This window comes from Apteryx rowi, unplaced genomic scaffold (genome assembly GCF_003343035.1).
Source record: "Apteryx rowi isolate R43461 unplaced genomic scaffold, aptRow1 scaffold_110, whole genome shotgun sequence".
NCBI classification, from domain to species: Eukaryota; Metazoa; Chordata; class Aves; order Apterygiformes; family Apterygidae; genus Apteryx; species Apteryx rowi.
The window spans coordinates 589,602-609,098 of NW_020447309.1; the positions used below are offsets into that span (position 1 = coordinate 589,602).

At 40.4% G+C, this 19,497-nt stretch overlaps 1 protein-coding gene across 4 annotated transcripts in view; it reads right to left on the reverse strand.

Moving 5' to 3' along the window:
- The window catches only part of AGPS (alkylglycerone phosphate synthase), a 62,388-nt gene extending 58,975 nt beyond the window's left edge, over positions 1–3,413 (reverse strand). For all 4 annotated transcript variants that reach the window (XR_003255088.1, XR_003255090.1, XM_026075179.1 and 1 more), the window contains exon 1: positions 3,206–3,413. Coding sequence is in view for 2 of the 4 variants with exons in the window: in XM_026075179.1 (XP_025930964.1) it covers positions 3,206–3,399 (194 nt within the window). In the remaining 2 variants the exon portion in view is untranslated. The remainder of the gene's footprint in view (positions 1–3,205) is intronic.
- Between the last annotated feature and the right edge of the window lie 16,084 nt (positions 3,414–19,497).

Genomic DNA, 19,497 nt, shown 5'->3' on the forward strand with positions numbered 1-19,497 from the left:
AATGATGGACATAAGACAAATACAGTAGTCCTATCTCAGCCAAAGATATTTAACCAGCTGAGTTAAACAGCCACAGCTCCTTACACTCATGTTTACACTTCAAAGACCTATTGTATTCAACTAGCTCATCTCCTCCATACTTCATTCTTCTGTACTCAAAGCCCCAAATGCAAATTCAACCATCATCTTTCAACCCTATCTCTTTACTGCATTTACTACAGCCTCCATACATCCAAGCCAGTGTTTCAGCCATCTAAAGTTTCCTTACAGATGTTTGATCATCAGCTCCAAATTCTTGAAGACATTCTAGAACTAGCATCTTCTAAGCTACCTATTACCTTAGCAGTCAGACTGTCTTTCTGTCTGGTTCTCCATGTTTTCATTTACAGGTTTGTTTGGTTTTGTTGTGTGCACATGCAGGGTTTTTAATATCACATTTTACTCTTATCTACTGTATTACCTAAATAAAAAAAACAAGTAATGATTTATTATTAATTATACCTTTGCCTAAGAATGCAAGCCATGCCTAAAGCAAGGAATTCCTGGAAAACTCCCATTAGCATTGATAATAGCCCTTAGCCTCACACCAATGACTTTGTGTCTTTTTATTTTTTTGGGTGGTGCACTTAATTTCACTCATGTGGTAATTTTAACTAAGTGCTAAGAGTGCCTAGCATTTGGCCTATCAATGGATAAACTAAGTTAGTGATAATATAAATTGATTTTCTAAAATTCCTTACTCCTGGTAAGCTTTAAAGACATCTGTTACAGTCACTGTGTAGCATTTTCCAATTTCCTCCCCAAAATCCCTTACCTTCTCATTCAACCAGAAGCACCTTCATCAGAACCTAATCTCTTAACCAGACTTCCAAACCGATATTGTCTGCCTTAAAATGGTATTTTTCAAAGTATTTTACCTGTGTCATTATAGCATCTCACAGAGGATCTCCCCACTCTCTCCCAGGTTTCTGTGGATATTCCAAGATGACTTTCTAGGCCTTCTCCATCTTTAAGTAATTTCAGTCACCCAGACAGTCACTCAAACTACTGTACTGCAGACATGAATCCTTCTGTCCAGGACGTTCTGTCTCTCTTGAACGGGTCAATCAGCTCCAGATTAGCATAGCTAGAACCAGGCTCAGCCCCTTTATCACTCACCACTCTTTATGCTACTACCTCCTTTCTGAATCACTACAGGCAACAGAATCATCCTCCCCTATTACTCACTTCAAAACCTGGGTATTATCCTCAACTACAATCTCTACCTAAATCCTAGCATCTAAGCTATTAGTTAAGTCTCAGACATTCTTTATATGTAACATCTCAAATATGTTTCATCACACCTCAGGTATTCAGAGGGAACATCTGAAAACAGAGACACATCTTTTAGGTTCTCCTGTTTCAATATATGAGAACATCAGACTCTAGGTACATCAAGATAGTTGTACCTATTGCACCGATCAAAATTTTCAGCAGCTTCCTTACACTCTCACAGCAAAGTATCCAGCAGTTGTATCACTTTGATCATAAGCTCCTAGAAGGAATGTAATATTTATTCTTAATCTGGAACAACATATTTGGAATAAAAATAGCAAAATATTATATTCCTATAGCAAAAAATCAGTATCGGAGAATGATGTTGCAAACTTGTAGTAGTACAGGTGTTAAGTTTACTAAACCTGCATTTCCATGGAAAAAGAAACTACCCTTAGGATTACGTGCATCTTCACAAAAGATTTTTCTATTCTATTCTTCCTACTCTTCAAGAATGCAATGATTGGCAGTGGAAGGTACATCAGAATCCATTTTCAATATATCCCTAAACCTAGCTAGACAGATACTTTTCAAAAACAATGATTACTTTCTACTAAACTCTTAAACCAAAGAGTAACTCAATACAGAAGCAGAGAATTTTGAAACAACCCATTTCTCCCAGTGAACGGCATCATTTGACATGAGGATGCCTCTCCTGTACAAATATCAAATCTTCTCATAATGAAAGCTACAGTCTCTCAAAGTTCTTAACATTTGACTTCATGCACATAACATCCCAGTCCTCCCAAAGCAGGGATGTTCAGCTTGTGGCCCTAGGAAAAAAAGCACAGCCTGCTAGAATAATTCATATCCTGGCTTGCTCCCACAAAGCCCTTGCAGGGGCTTGAACTTGTCTGGAAAAACAAGTTCGAAGTATGGATTTTCCTCAAAGGAGAAACAACTCTCTTAACCACTAGTTGCCTCAAGGCCACCTCCATGCACCAACAGGAACCATAGTAGTGTCTATAGACAGCTCAATGGAGAGCAATTAGGTTGTCTACAAACCAAAACTTAAGACACTCTTGCAAGATAACAAGCCAACATGAACAGAAAACCCACATCTAGGAGAGGAGAGATCGTAAAATAAATATAATAAGGTCAGCCTTTCTGATGGGATGGGCTTGCAAGTTACATGAAGCTATACCATGGAATTGTAATTGTAGCATTTAAAAGAATGCAGTAAAAAGGATTCAGAAACTAATGAAACAATTTTCAGCTAGATAACATGACAGTTTTCCTTCCCTTGGTCTCATGTGAACTACGACTCTTTCTTACTAAACACTGTAAGAAATGGGAAGAAAATGGACTTGACACAACTATTCAGCTCCCACAGACTGAGTTAGAGTCTAATTTATGAGTACATTTTTGTTAGTATTCATATCAGGTGAAGGTTTCATGTGACTGTGAAGCAGGCACAGCAAAAAGTCCATATACAAATCTTGTTTTTCCACACATGCTGCACTCTTCATTAAAGTAGCATCAGACTATTTTGCAAATAGGAAACCTCTTCTACAGTTATTAAGGTGACTCTGCCCACATACAAGTTCCCTTATAAGGGGAACAAAAAATAAAACACTGAAAGTCACTTTTCTGAGGTTTCATCCACTCCCTCCAGCCGTTAATCGCTTCAGCACTTCACCCAAGGCTGCACGCAGCCTCACTTGCCTCCCAACGGCTCCCTGCTGCTTTTCGGACACCCCCCGGCTGCTGCTAAACCCGGAGGCGCCCGCACCGCTCCGGTTAACGCCGCGGGGCCTCCCGTGCCCCCCAGCCCATGCCCACCCCCGGCCGGCAGCGAGCCCGCGCTCCCCAGGGCGCGCCCCTGCGGCGCCGACCGGCCCCTGCCGCCCCTCCCGGGCCGCTCCCCCGCGGGGAGCCCGCCTGCGCCTACCGCTTCTTCGGGATGGAGCCGGAGGCCGGCCCCGCGGGGGCCCCCCGCGCCTTGCAGGGGCTCGGCGAGGGCCCTTCCCGCCCCGGGGCCCACGGCGAGCCCCGCAGGTGCCCGGAGATGATGCTCAGCCTGCGGCGGGCGGAGGACGGGGAGCCCGAGCCGCTTCCCGCCGCCTCCTCCGCCGGGGCCGCCATCGCACTTCCGTATTGTGCCGCAGACCACTGCCGGGTGAGAGGTCGGGGGAGCGGAAGGCGCGGCCCGCCCATATAGGCTGTCCCGGCATGCACCGCCGCCCGCTCGCCCGCCCGCGCGGGCGTCGCGCCATGGGGCCGCGTCTTGGAGCTTCGCCCGGGCCTGCTGCGGGCGGCCCCGGCCCCGGCCCCGCGGCCATAGGCGCGGGCCTCAGCATTTCATTTTTGAACGTTGACTTTGTAAAGCTGTGGCGTGCACAGAAATGTTTAGCACCTGAGCTCCGACTGCACCTCCTTCAGGAAGTGTCGGGGCTGTTTCAGTTACGTAAAGCTGCTGACATCACCTGAGCTTCCCTTTCCACTACACAGTGAAAATGAAAAAATGTTGCAGTTTAAGAAGAGAGAAATACCAGAAGGGAAATTTCCTGACCTGGATTTGAAATGCTGCCTTCCGGCATTTGACCCAGACAATTTGTATTGACTGGCTCCAGCCTGCTTGACCCACTTCTGTGTTGTCCAGCATGGCGTATGTTTAAGTGCCAGAAAGTCACATTGCATTTTCCTTTGTTCAGGAAGAGGCTAAGAACACATATATTTCTAAAACTTTAACGCCTAGGCCTGTTTCTACATGCAGACGTACAGCCTGCTAGAATAGCCTTCTAAGTCAGCAATCCAAGGCTTACATTAAGAAACGGGAGAAAAAGCGGTTTATTGCAAATTGTCCTATAATTATTAATATCTATTTTGATCTCTAAACAGATGCGAGGGAATACAAACATGCTGTTAAAGCAGAGGATTGCACAAGTAAATTATGAAATGCTAATTAATGGCATTAACATAGGTGGGATACTTAAGAAATAGGTTGGTGAGGTGACAAATAATCCTATAGGAGTTACAGATATTATAATTACAGTTGACAAGAACCAAACAGCAGAGTCTCAAAACAAGGCCTTGGGTGATGGATGGAAGGGCTGCTTAGCCATGTACCTCTAATTGTATGATATAAACTGGCTGCTCTTCACATACCATACATTGCTAAAAGAGAGGCTCCAGACTCCTAATTATCCACTCCCACCAGTAAACCCACCCCACTTTCAAAATCACTTCTATTTGAAAGTAATGCTTACTATCATACTTTTGCTACTACAGACTCCTCCCTCCTTTCAGGCAGCTGAAGGAATCTGAAGAGTGCTTAAACAAATCAGAGAATGGTAGACTGCAAAACACGCACCAACTAAATCATAAACATTGGTTAACTAGTCAACCTAGATTCCTCATTATCTCTTGACTAAACTACAGACTGAGGTATTCTCAAAAATGCATGCTTTTATTAGCAAAATTAGCTTCTAAGAGAAATAAATCTTTGAAGTCAAAAACCAGTAAGTAATAGTAAAAATATAAAAAATATAGCTTTCCAGAGCCACTAATCAATTAAATTACTCTGAGATTTCACTGTAATCTTGCTACAAATTCTATTTCAGAGCCATTGTTCTGCTAGTCTATACAGGTTCTCCTGTTGAAGTATGCAGACAATCTGTACCTTAATATAGGTAATATTTATCTGCAGTGGACTTACGTGACTATGGAATTATGAACCCACTGATACCTGTTCACCATCAGTTCTACTGTAGATTTCTAGTTAAAAAAAATTATCAGTATACATCAATTCAAGTAAAATTATTTGCCCAAATAATAAACATAGCCAAGCTTTTTCACCTAAATATGCAAGATCATCATACTTTAGGTTTAAAGGTGATAATGTTGAAGTTATTCTAATTTCTGTAATAACTACCATGGTTATGAAAACTGTAACCAAATGTTCAAATAGTGATAAATATCTTGTGATCCCATTTAAGGACTCTTCTCTTTTTGTTTATAAACACTGACAGATCTCTTGTTGACAAAATCTGTATGGTTTCTAGACTGAACTCTGAACCGCTTAAGTTTTCTTACAGTACCTTTTGCTGTGGGACGAGTCAGGTTCCTATTCCAAATAATAGCAGACTCAGCAGAGTCAGGCTAGTGTTGTGTAGTTATCTTGAAGAATGCCTCATATGTCCCAATTAAATGATTTGAACTAGCTTGCATCTATTCTGGTGAAGTCTTAGGGCTTTCAGGATGAACAGGTCAGATCCATTTTATGTGTGTCGAGGAGTGCACTGAGTAACACAGACCTTGTGATCACAAATCCAACCTCAACTTGTCGGCCTTGCACGTGACCAATGACCATGTCAACATGCTCTGTTTAAGTCCCAGCCTGACACAGCTCATCAGCCTCTGCTTCACACCTGGAGCAGAGCCATGCTGCCTCTTGCAGCTGCTGCAGTCATTCTGGGAAGACTTGCACCTTTAAGATATTCTCAGAATTGCCTGCAGGCTGTAGGACAGGGCAAGGTATTGTCTGGCAGGAAAAGAACTTGGGACCACAGGCCTCTCCTTCATTCTAGGTAGGCTTGGAGGGCAAGCCACATTGTCCCATCTGGAATGGTCTTTTTTTTTTTGGAGCCTCCAAACATCAGCCTAACCCATAGCCATTGCTTAGTCAAATCCCCTCTTGTTTGAGTGGAGGGAGACAAACACTGACTGGTGGGATTATATTCCTCTCTGCAGCTGGGACAGCCAGCGCCAGGTACACAACTGTCAAACAATCCTGATCATGTATGAGGCCGGTGTGAACAGCTGGGATTCATCCTGAAGTGTCAGCACCATCAGGAGATGGCAATCTTCAGGGAGAATGATCCATCCTTGTACCCAATGGGGTCATTATGACCCTGCGGAGCAGAGCCTTTCCTGATTACTGACTGGCGGGCAATCAGTTCAGCTTGTCCAAATCCACCATCAGCTTAACTGTAAGTACAACACTGAATGGCAGATCCCTCCATCCTCTGTAATTCTCAGCACTGGCACCCTTTAGGTAATGGGAAGGGTCATCCTACATAGATTCCTGGACTTTGAAGACAGAGAAGAAGTGGGATTTATGGGGGGAGATACAGATGTGATACCAACCCCAGATGGTGTCTTCTACAAGGAATTTATAACTACGTATTGGTGAGGCCTCAGCTGTTCCTGGAGTGCTTTCATCAGCCTTGAGTTTCCACCTCAGGAAAGATGTGAGAGCTGCAAAGAATTTAAAGGAGAACAGAAAGAATAAGAACAGAATAGAGTTTTTCACCAGAGGACGAAGAAAAGGCTGTACAAACTGAGTCTCTTTAGCCTAAAGAAGAGAAAACTAAGAAGGATACGATAACAGTCTTCAAATATGTAAAAGACTGTTATGAAGTGAAAGGGAGCAATCAATCTGCCCTTCATGCTTCTGGTATGTTGGTGAGAAGTAATGAGCTCAAACTGCAAGACATAACTAGTATTAAGAAAGCTTTCTAATGGTAGCGAAAATGAAACACTGTCGTAAATTACCTAAGTAGACTATGAAATCACCTTCATAAGACAGCTTTAAGAACAGACAACATAACATCTATCAGAAATGATGTCAGTATAAACAGTTCTGCTCAGGGCAAGGTGACCTACTCAGGTTAATTCCAACATTTTCTCTGTGAAGTGGAATACCTCACACAATTGAAGCATGCTCTTTTGTCCCATGGGACCTATTTTCATTATTAGCTTTTGCAGTCTGATGGAGCCAATCAGCTTTATGGAAAGCTCGAAGTGGAATACTAATATCTATGTAACTATTAATACTTTCATAATGATATTTTCCTTATCAATGTTGATTTATGCATTCATTCCTTTCTCATGCACCCTTATGCTCGTTCTGTCATGTATATGAAAGAAAATAACTTAAAAAATCATAAAACTCTTCCTCTTTCAAATCCCCCTAAAGGGCCTATTTCTCCCATGATACTTCAACATGATGCCTTTCCATTAGCTAAGCAACCAGCAGAAAGTTCTCCAGGGAGCAGTATGTAGTGTAGTTCAGTTCTCTACTTCATATGCAATATTGGTGCCTCTTTGTGTCATAGCTCCCCTTATAGAAACCAGGGATATCTCCCTACAGAGATTGATTTGAAGATAAATACACTAAGGACTGTGTGACAATGTGCGATCAACCAGCATAAGACCTACTGATGAAAAGCAGTACATAAAAGCCTGATATTAGTAGTATTTGTTTTGCTTTTATTCTCACTTTTGTCAATTCATTTTATGCCATTTGTGTACTTTGACTAGAAAATAGTCTACAAGCTTCCTGGAGCAGGAATTGCACTTAAAATGGGCTCTCAGCCTTAGGTTAGGTTTCTGGTATTACTGCAATATAAATAGCTGTTCCAGCAGTTTGATAGTTCGGTTATGGAGTTAAGTTCCCCCCTGTGAATAATTTGTATACTACTTTCTGGATTAACTCATGTGTATCTGCATTTAACTATCTGCTGCTGTGAAAAAACAGTCTTTAGGGAACAAATGTAGGTCTCTTGACTGAGTTTCCATTCACATTGTTTACTGAAGTTCTGGATGTAGCTGGAGGGATTTTAAGTCACAGTTATCTAAATCCTTCCACATTGGTTAATGTTTGCAATGAAATAGTAGATTCATTGTAGTGGACTTCATATTTTGCTGGAATGTTTCTTTGTATCAGTTACTTGTAAGGTGCAATATTTCTTAATGAGTGAAGTATTTGATCCTAATCATAGTAGGTTCCAAGTAAAAAATGGAATTTAACTAATATCTGCCAGGAACATTTATCACCACCTCAGGACTTAATTCTCCAAAAAATTCCCAATTACTTTTCAAGTGTTTGCATCTAGAGTTTGACCTGTGGGCAGGGACATGGTGGTATGGTTCTGAAACCAGTGTGAACCCTCATCATGCAGAGAACAAAAATACAGCTAAAATACAGCTAATCAATACCTTGTTTCTGTGCAAGAGACTGGTCTTACAATGAGAACAGACCTCAGTGGGAACACTCTGACTTTACTTTTGTGCGTTGACAGGTCTCTGCTGAGTTCCTGCTAGCACTCTGAATGCAATCCTCAGCTCCCTTGAAAGGATAGCGATCTTTACAATAAAAAAAGGTAACATAACATACTGACACATTGTGGGATTGCTGTTTCTCATCATTTCCCTGAGGTGAACCACTGACATGTTTGCATAAAATATGCCTAATTTATTCATATAAAGTCTAACTGATAAGTAGAAGTGCTGAGAAGAAACTCTAGCACCCAGAACAATTTTGGAAGTACTATAATTGTGGCAACAGAGAGAACTACCATTTCACTAAATAATGCTAGCAGATCTACAGAGTCGTAGTTTGAAGTATGCAATCGTTGTCAAGCCAAAGCAGCAGCATTTCTGCAGTTCCATAAGCTTTTTTTCCCACATATCCCTGATTGCATCTGCAAGTCTGAGTACAATGCCAACTCAATGTGACATTTCCTCATGTCATCAAAGATGTGCATTTCCAGAGTTGTGCACACTGACAGTTTCAAATAACATAATTTTAAAAAGAGTTTACAGAGTAATACAAAATAAAGTAGCAAAAATGCTTTTTACTTGCACAGAGGTCTCCATAATAAGGTCTCTCAGAGCTCTGTAATGCAGTAGTCACTCAGGAGAGCAGAGAGAGAATATGCTGCTAAGGACAAAGACTACACTCTCATGCAATCCATACACAGGCTGTGAAAAGAAAAGATTCTTCTGATAAATTATCTTGCCCTGAATGAAGTTCAACAGATCAAAGATCACCATCTAAGGTAGCATGAAGGCCCTTGAGATGTAGGTATCAGTTGTGTAAAATTAATTGATAGGAAACACCTCCAGCCTTAGATGGGATGATGAAATAGCAACTGTACACACATCTAGATGAGAAGGTAAAGAGTACTGTATTCAACTCAAACTGCAAAAAGAATTTTGAAAAATTTCAGTAGAATTTTATTGCAACCTGAAGAAGTTCATGACCCCAGTCAAAACTAACAGAGATTGTTAATGTAATAATACAAACTTGTACTGTTCCCTTACTGATTAGGTAGCAGAAAAAGGTTTTTTGTTTGCTTTTAAAGTAGAACAATTTTGAATTACCAGATAATCTTTAATTCAACTCCCTGGTTCTGAGGGCAGCAAAAGAACAACATTCTCATCATTGTAAGCAATGAGAATGATGAGAGAAGTTGGCTTCTCATGACATGAACTACCTTTTCCTACACTTGGTGAAAAATTAGAAGCTGAAAAGCATGAAAAACCTGCTGATCTTTAATTTTAAATTGCCAAGTTTTCAGCAGGTATAGAGCAAAAAGCATGGAACATCAAAACCATCAGGTCCTTCTACTGTAGTTTAGAAGTGCTAGGAAAGAACAATTAAAATATATTGTGGAGTGTTACATACTGTGTTTTGTATAGCAATCACTGATCCCCTGCACCTTGTATTAGACAGCTCTTCCCAAAGCAAAGTTACTACACCTTGGTACTTAAGATTCCATTGATAGTAGTACCTATAGCAAGCAGACAATGTGACTTCAAACAGAAACAGCAGTCCAATTTACAAACATACAAGTCGCAACTCAAAAGACTTGAATAACCAAGAGTATTGTCAACAATACCTATTATAAGGCAACCCTTTCCCCTACTCCCACCCCAAAAGGTTACATGAGTAAACAAGCTGCCAGGTCCTGGGGGTATTAATAAACCTTAAGGGCCCTGAACAGCCCCACCTGGGGCTCCCACCCACCCCTGCCTTTGGCCCCAGGGCTGTATTTAAGCTCAGCCCAGGGCTATTAGTCCCTGTTCTAGCAATGCTGTAGCAGTGCTGGGCTGTAGCTCTGCCCCTGCCTGGCCATGGGTCCTGCTGCTCTTGACCCTGACCTGCAGACTGACTGCTCAGCCTAGCCCTGCTTAGGTGCCTGATGCTGGGGGTTGCCCCTGGCCTGCCCCACTCCCTTGCTGGAGGTGGTACACTGGGCTCTTGCTGGCATGGGGAGTCTTGATGGCTCCTGTGCTGTGCCCTGGCAGAGGGCTAGACAAGAGCTTGAAAGAAAGGTTAGTATCAGCTTAGCAAATAGACTGTAACAAGCTTAGGAAAATCCTTGAACTGAAAATGGTTAAAGGATGGCAGAATACTAGGGGGAAGTATCATATATGCTTTATCTGTTCTTACTCCAAGTTGTCTGCTTGTGGCCAGCACTAGAGACAGGATACATGGTTAGATGGACTATGGTCTGAAGTGGTAGGACCATTCTTCTGCTCTCTCTTCTCTAAGAAACAGCAATTTGGAAAAATGCATGATTATGTTACCCTGGAGGAGATCATGTAATAAAAATGATCAAGGGAGCTAAACTGAGTAATATGGGCAAGCTTAAATATGACAAGTCTTAACTTTTGCTTGACTTCACAAGCTTTTGTCTTAACTTTGCGGTGTGACTTTTTCTTATCCAATAATGTAAGTAAAATAGAATTTTAGTCAAACTGCAAATTAATGAATTACTAATTTTCTAAATGTTAGCTCAAATAACTCATGAACTGGTAAGAGGGCATTTCTCTACTAGATAAACTAATAAAAAGTTATCATGAAACAATCTTCAAAGGTGTGTTGTTGCTCCTCTGTAAACTGTGAGAACTATACTGTATTTAAAATATACTTTCTCACTTTTTAGTGTACAACAAAAGAATTAATGAAGCTTTCTATAAAAGGTGAGATGGACATGAATGGAATAAAAGAATTTTTTTTCAAGAGTCTTCACTTAATCCAACTTCTTGCATGGTTAAAACAAAGTGAATGCCTACTGAATAAGGTATGTATTAGATGCTGTTTTCTCCAGTTCAACTTCAGTTCAGATGTGACTGACAGGAATGTATTGGCTGCACCTTTTTGTTCTGTATCTACAACCCTGTACAAAAAGCCACCACCTACAGAAAAGGTGGAGTTTGGGCTGCTCTGAGTACAGAATGGGTGTGGGACATCCACAGCTGAATCATGGGCTCAAAAGGAGCTGATGAGACAAAAAGGGGAAAAGAGCATAAACCCTTGAGCTTACCTCTGGATCAGTCATTTTATCACCAGAAATGCAGGAAGCATAAAACAATTCATGAATGTGCCATTCACCACTGAGTACTTAATCCTCTGGGAGGAGTTTTGTTGATATTTGAATGGACCAAGAAGTTTTCCTGAAAGGAACCAACATGTCCAAAACCTACTTAGGCTTTGTGCCATCTCTGTAAAGTCAGTGGAGACTCTGGGTAAGGTATTGCATCCGTCTATCCCCTACCAGCTTATGGCAATATGAGGCTCAGCTTGCAGGATTCAGTACTATAGGATGGCAAAGGCCCAGGTCTCAGGTGACAGTTAGGGAGAAGCCTGCTGGACCTCAAGCCTTGGCTACGGGTCAGCCTGAATCTGGAAGGGTTACACAAGGACAAGAGAAACTGAAACCTGGGAAAATTGGGGGGGGGGGGGGGGGGGGGGAGTAAAAGCCTACAGAGCCTGAATGAAACCTCGAATGAAACCTATCTAGGGATCTCCTACTAGAAGCCGACTCATTTTTGTGTGGAGAGGTTACTGGGCAGCATTGCATTGCTCTTCAGTGTTTTGATCTGCTACTGACTGACATGGTATCTCAAACATACATCTGTTTCTTTTGTGTTTGTACACAGTGGTCAGTTCTCTCCTATTAAGGAGAGAAGGTATCAGTGATGATCAACTATTTCAGCTTTCATTCAACAGAATGGTCTGAACATACTACATGAAACAATAGGCCTATATATGAGCAAGAGCTGATTACTGAGAAGCAAGTAACAAATCCTTTTCAACCTATTAGATGCATTTCTAGTCCTCTGAAACTGCTGTGATTTCACTAAGCCCTTTACTGATATCCTAGAGTGGAATTTAATGCATGTATTACTAATGCTCAGATTTGACTATTTTCTGTGTATCACGCATGCAAGAATAATACTTGCTAAATTGTTAGTTATAGGCATGGAGGAGTCTGTGCATCAACCAATTCAAGGTAGCCTTTGCAGACTAAGACACTTAATTTCTGTCTACTGTTTACTTCAGTAGTAAAACCAGTTCAACTATCACTGTTAACAATAGCAGTAGCTATGTTAATAAATGCACATGTTCTGCAGGTTCCTGCTGAGTCCTGCTGCATCTGAATTACTGAAAGGAAGAAAGACAAGCTCCCTAGAACTCTGTTGTGTAAAGATGTATATCCCTGCCCAGTTCCAACCCTATCACAACATCAAAACCTGTCAAAGAAAAGCTTTCATATTTGTTTGCGGAGAGAATTCAATAAAACTAAACACATAGCTACCACATATGCCATCCTTTGGCTTTGTCAATGAAAGTGTGCATAATTGGACATGTACAGACACTTAGCTCTCAGGGTATATATCCCAATGGACCTCAAGTGTGGTTTGTACTTTTTTGTTGTTGCCCCAAGACTTTCTCTCCTCTTCCTTTTTTTGAGAGCTGTCAATTAAGGGGAAATGTAACTGCCCAGCAAAACAAGGGAGATTCTGTGGAAATTATTTGCCTGACCACTTTCTTGGTTGTTGCAACACCCACACACCTGCATTTTATCTTGGTAACTTCATATCATAACCACTCTGTTCTCTTTATTTACTTTCAGAACCTCCATTTTTCATTTCAGTTTTATGCCTCTTTTTGGAAGTCTGACAGGAAATGTTGCAACTCTGAAAATCCCCTTTTGAGAATGAGCTTTGCCTCTGTCAGTCCAATTTATGAATTTCTCCTGAACAGAACTGGTAGTTTCCTTCTGAGGCTTTTAATTCATATAATTTTGATTCTCTTTTCATTTAGATAGTTATGTATATTTCTTAATATATCTTCTCAGATACATTGCTTTGATAGCCTGCAAGCACTAGAGACATGTTCTATGTAGAACTGAGGCAGCAGGAGCTGGATATAGTAAGCATGAATGTTCAACAATATGCTCTGACATTCCCCTGTATTCTAATGTGTGTGGATCCCGAGATCAACTCGGGGTAGAGCTAGGATCTTTATGTATATCAAATCATCAGGGGAGGTACTAGAAACTAGACTGCATATGGCATTTTGTAAAATAATCCATTTTAAGTACTTTGTTTGCAGTAAAATTTTCCCAATCCGTGTCAATTCCTCAGAATTTAAAGAAGAAATGACCTAGTAATAACATCTGTTTAATTCCTTATTTCCCTTGCTTATGTCCCTAGATATGTTATTGATTCTAATAACTGTTCTTTTACTTCCTTAAGGCTACATAAATATATAAATGATCATAAACTGTATTGCAGAAGAGAATGTTGCTTGTGTTTTATATTAGAAACTCAATTCATGTGTATTCTTTTGAGAAGATTCTAAGTTTGAGAACTTGGCAGTTTGTGGGTGAGAAATAACATCTCAAGAAATGAGGGGAAATACAAGGATATGTAGAGGGCTGATTCTACTTGCATGCAGTTTAAGTTGGATATTTACTTGCCTAAAATATGAAAAAGGTGCTGATGAAACAGTAGTAGTACATTTGTGCAGTTCTTGACTTATTGCAGAATCTTATTACAGAATTCTTTAGTGCTGGAAAACAGATATTTATCAGGTAAGTTAGTAAAAATGTGTTTGACCTTCTTCGGTTAAAGGTATAACACTTAATTTCTGTGGTTAACTCAAACTCCTTAGGTCAGATGATAGCAAGGCAGCTTAACAAACAAATCAGCTATTGCAAATCCTTCCATGGAGTTTAATGAGAAGGAACAATTTCTTGTAGTGTCTATTAAATTTTAAGACAATTACCTGAGTATGCTCTAGGGGATACCAAGGTACACAACATCAGGCACACAATTAAGCAACGGAATTGTGTAAACAACATACTTGGGATGGGAGGAGTGTTTGAATAGGCCATGCAAAAACTACTCACAAATGGAAGTTGGCAAATAATCATGTGACTTTTAAAAATGGATAAAACACCCTTTAAGTGGTAGTTGTCAGCATTTGCATTAAGTGTTTGATTCTGTTATTAGGGTTCCCTTCACATAATTTCATTATTTTGGTTGCTTTTTCCCTGAAAATTTATGTGAAACCATCGCTGTTTTTTCCTTTGCTTAAAGCCCAAGGTTCTTCCATGATCTCAATGGAAATGGATGTCAAAGCAGAATGAAACATCTACTGCTTGGAATAAGATAGAACTATTAACACTGTCTGCATAATATTTATATTATTCTCATATGCTCTTATTTTACTCTATAATTATCTCCTACACAATGGTACAATTGTCCTATAAAAGTAGCTATTAATGGAAAAGCATGACTAATAATAAAAAATTTTATTATACATCTGAATTTTACAGTACATGGTATGTGCTTTGTGAAAATAGTAAAGACGGGATAAAACTACCCTGAAGCCTCTGCATTTGTTCCGATACATGTAGGCACCTATATCCTCTTATAATTCAAATCCATAGCCCTTCAATGCACAGCAAAGAGTGAATACTATCCCTGTTATTAAGACCTGCTGGAGGCATGTGTTAAGCTGTGTCCTTACATCCTATGGCAGATTTGCAGTTTATGGACTAAACTTTATGGGCTCTGATCCAAACAGCCCACTGGTCTCATAATCTGCTGTAGTTCTATAATTTTTAGCCCTAGGTAATATCACTTCCCTCTTAGTCTTTATTCCCCCAATGTCTCCTGTAATGCTATATCTTCCCTTACAGTGTTTGCACATTCACTTCCTCTACAGCTGCCTTTTCAGTCTGACCCAGCTTACCTCTGCATTGCCAAACTGTAGGTGCCTACTGACAAACCAGACTCTTTCCCAGCATGTATTAACTAGATATAGGAGAACAATACAATTCACGTTCATTTTTAGACACTTTAAGATCATAGTTTTAGAAAGACATCCAAGAACATGCAAACGTAATGATAACAGATTAGATGATAGTTAGGCAGAGTGTAGACAGGGACAGCTGGTGGTACTGAGCATGTGACGGATTCTCTTCCTGTGCCAAGAGTGGATCCAGTACCCTGCCCAGTTATACCACAGGATAATGGAGGCAAACAATGCCCAGCAATGCTTGTGCTATGGAAGGCTTCAGCCAGAGACTGCCAGTGCCACGAGCACAAAATCTTCTGTGTACCTAGTGCCAGGGTGGTTCTGTACCTCACGGACCTGCTAGTCCCAGAGGAATGGAATAGCAGTAAGGAAGAATTCCGGTCACTGAAACAAGACCTGGAGGTACAGACCTGTGAATAGGGAACTTTATTGCAAGCTGGTGGGTGCAGCCCCCCCCCCCTTCCGTTTTTGTAGTCATGTGGCTAACCACAGCAGAGAGAGGGAGGGATCTCCTGGTTTACATTCAATTAAATTATCATTATACCAGCACTATACTAAATACAGTGCATTTTGTTTTGGGCAGAAGCCTGCAACTTCCACACCTCATTTTCATTCTCCTTTTCCTGGATTAGCAGCTAAGCTCTTCAGTTTTGCCTTATCTGAGAAACAAAAATAAGGAGATTGAGACTGAAGTAATAGTAATAAAAATGAGATCAAGTAGTAAATCAAGGAATTTTGATAAAATGTAGCTAACTTTGTCATTCTATGAAACAAAGCAAATGTTGATTCAATTATAATTTAGGCTGGGGAGTCAAAGGCAGCTGAACAGAACACTTTGTACAAGTAAAAGCAACATTTCTGCTCACATGTAAATCTGTTGCAGTTCTTAAAATACAGTTTTAACATCAGAGATGCTAGAAAAAAGGATGATTTTTCAGGATTTTACAAATTACAGCACAGTATCTTAAGAGGAATGAGTGGCAATTTATGTAAATATGCCAAGCTATAAACCAGAGCAGTTCAGCAGCTGCTCCATAGAAGGATAAACTGTCTTTGTGATGGGAGTGAGAGCCTCCTAGAGGAGGGTAGGGTAGAGTGTCATGGATAAGAACCATTAAATAGCAGCATTACCTATAAATAAGCAAGCAGTGCTAAAGCAGACTGAATCATATGAGTCATTAAGAGACAGTCTGGAAGACTCTTCTCTTTAACTTTTGGAATTATTGGTTATATATTGATTTTTTTAGTTTAATTTTGCTTCCTTTCTTATGATGAAGTGATTTGAATTCATCTGCAGATCTGATGATTGTATTGTACAATCGTAAGTATATAAAATTAAAGCAAGGCTTCAGCTCATACTGCTAAATTTGCACCAGCAGGACACCTTAAATGCCCTTCCTGCCACAGCTTTGCCAGACCTGATGACTCTGGTCTCAAGCACTGTCAAGCCAATGCTGTTCACCAGTGCTTTGTTTCAACAGAGAAATGTGGTGCATACAAGGGATAACAAAGGCAGCTCCTTTTTTGAAGAACACAAAATAGATTAAGCTGGTCTCAGCTGAAAAGGACACCATCAATTTAGACAGCAGCCTGCTCTTTCAGCTGAAAACATGGGAAATGGAGCAGCACAAATGGGTGAACTGCTTGATTCTCCAAAATATTTGTGAGATAATTAATCTCTACTGCTTTCTTTGTTTGATGGGGGACCAGCTTACTGCTCCATTACATGCAATGATATCACTGAAGAAGATAGGCACTTTCAAATGAGAGAGAAACAGAATTTATTTTCTCTTTAACACAACATTCTTTGTATTTTGAGAAGTAAAAAACAAACTGTCCTTGTTCATGGCTCCTCAGCATGGCAGCGCTGGAAGTTTAGGGGCAAGGAACAGTTGTAAAACAGGGGGGTAAAGTGGGGGTAAAGAAAGCAATGCCAAACTTTGAGGGAGAAAGTACTACTGTAAATATACCTAATGACTAGGCATAAAAAGAAGTATCAAGTGATTCCTCCTGTTCTTGTGAATTGAAAGCAGCTTGGTAAGAAATGTCAGGGCAATCATTCCTCAAGCTTGCTGGAACAAGGCCTGTTAAGACTCTAGGATAATAGTGTTGGCTCCCCTGCTAGAGCACTCCCTCCTGGCCAAAGTACAGATTAGTTTTAAGAGGGCATGTAAGGATAATACAATCTTGTGACTGAAGGAAAAATAAAACCATGATAATAAATTTAGCAGAGGGAAAGTTAGAAAATTGAGATGTTGATCAGGAAGATTGTCTTGAAGTGACAACAAGAGTACTTACCCTGAACATCTTCGCACAAAGAACCTTGGGCCAAGAGCATTAAAGCTGCCTTACTCCTATTTAAACATTTAATTTTAGCTGGAATGGAGAGGGTGAGACTCCTGGTACACAAGAGAGCAAGACAGAGCTGAAGTGCCTATTTTTGAGCCCCTAACTTGAATTTTTCTCCTGTCCTTGTATTATTCCTTAAATGGCTAGAGAGAGTTTCTCACTCATTCTTCCAATAAGATGTTTTAATTTCCTCATTCACTGCTCAATGCATCGTTTAAACTCTCCAACAAAAGAATCCTTGCTGAAAGGGGTCATGCTGGATCTTCAGTGGAGAGTTCACTGATCCTGGAGCAGGAATGCAGAGACATAGCACATTTCCTCTGTAGAAAGCTCTTTTTAGCATTTTTTGCAGTTAACTGAAGCATCTATTTGTTTGTTAACAAAATATTTTCTGAGCACTTTTGTTACAGTGTCTAAACATTTTATTGTAGCTACTGATCAGCCTCTAAACACTATTTAAGAAATTAAAAAGGAAAAATTACTTACCTCAGATTTCTTTTCCTGGTGATACTGTGTATTCCTGGTTCTATACCTTGTACCTGACTTACGTGACATTGTTGTTTGCAGTTAAAACAGGTAGATTTGATCCTTGTGCCTAATCAATCATACCTTATCATTTCAATCAGTTACATTTTTACTTCATTTAACAGAGAAGCTTTTCAAAAATTCCAATTACCTCATCTCTGATTTCTTCATGGCAAGTTATTTTTTTTCCTCTGTTAACTCTTCAGTTTTCACTCCATCTTACCTTGTGCATTGGTCCCAAGAGACCTTAAAATATACTAAATATTGGAGCAAGACCCAGGAGTCAGCAGCTCCTGAACAAACACACATCTCCTAAACTTCTGGAACGCTGAATTTTGGAGAACCAATTTAAATTGATGCCTCTGAATAGGGGAGCTTGTGAGGTAGTATCCTCAGTTCTGTAAATCTACAGCAGGATCAAGGCTTCTGTCAGACTCTATCATCTTAAAATTCAGCACCAGAGTGCTCTTTAAGGAGTATTGGACACTTGTCTGCAGATGTGCCTGCCTTGAGAAGCTGATGGACTTTATGTTGGCCACATGCACTAGCAGCAAGCTCCTAACTGCTGAAGACTTTGAAGGCAAATGCAAATTGTCCCAGCAGAGGCCAGAAAGAGCAGGCAATGGGTCCTGGGATCCCTGTGTAGTGCAGACATCACCTCATGGGCTGGCACACAGAAGCTGAAGTTGTACCCCAAAATCTGATGACAAAAAGCAAGTCTCATCTTTTCATCTGTCCTTCCATGCCTGAGGACAGCAAGAATCTTAGACAACATCTCTAAGGTGAAAGACATTTTAAACTGCATAGTACTGGATTTTGATCTAAGGAGATCTTGATAGCTAAACAGGGTGACTTAATAACTTTGAAGAAGTCAAGGCATTTTCTGATCTGCATAAACATATCATTTGCAAAGGACTGGGCTCTGGTATTTGTGACCCTTGCCTCCAAATGCAACAAAGCAAAGCTTTCCTTTTACCCAGCAGATGGCCAACTGCTCTTGGTAACAGAAAATAAAACCTAAGTAGAGGCTTTCTCGCTAACATTTATAGCCCTGCAGATGGACACTTTAAAGGAAAGGCAGCTTTGTTTAAAAAAAAAAACAAAAAAAAAACCCACTCTAATAATTTTAAGTTCATGTACTAATTATTTTGTGCTCTGTGACAGATCTCCCTTCTCTACGGACAACTCTCCCTGAGCAGCAGAATAGGAGCAAGGTCTCAGGCACCTACAGTGTGTGCTCCAGAGAAGTGTGGCATTTTACTTCCACCACATAGTAGGGAACACTGGAATAACAGACACATTAGGCTTTGTATCGCTGGAAAAACTCAAATATTAAGCTTAATTAAAGGAGAAAACTTTGAAGCTTTGCTGGATGAAACTCTTATCTACCATTCCCCTAATCTAGTTCTCTATTCTCTGAAGATTTTAATGCACAAGGGCACTGAAGATTTGGATAGACCCAA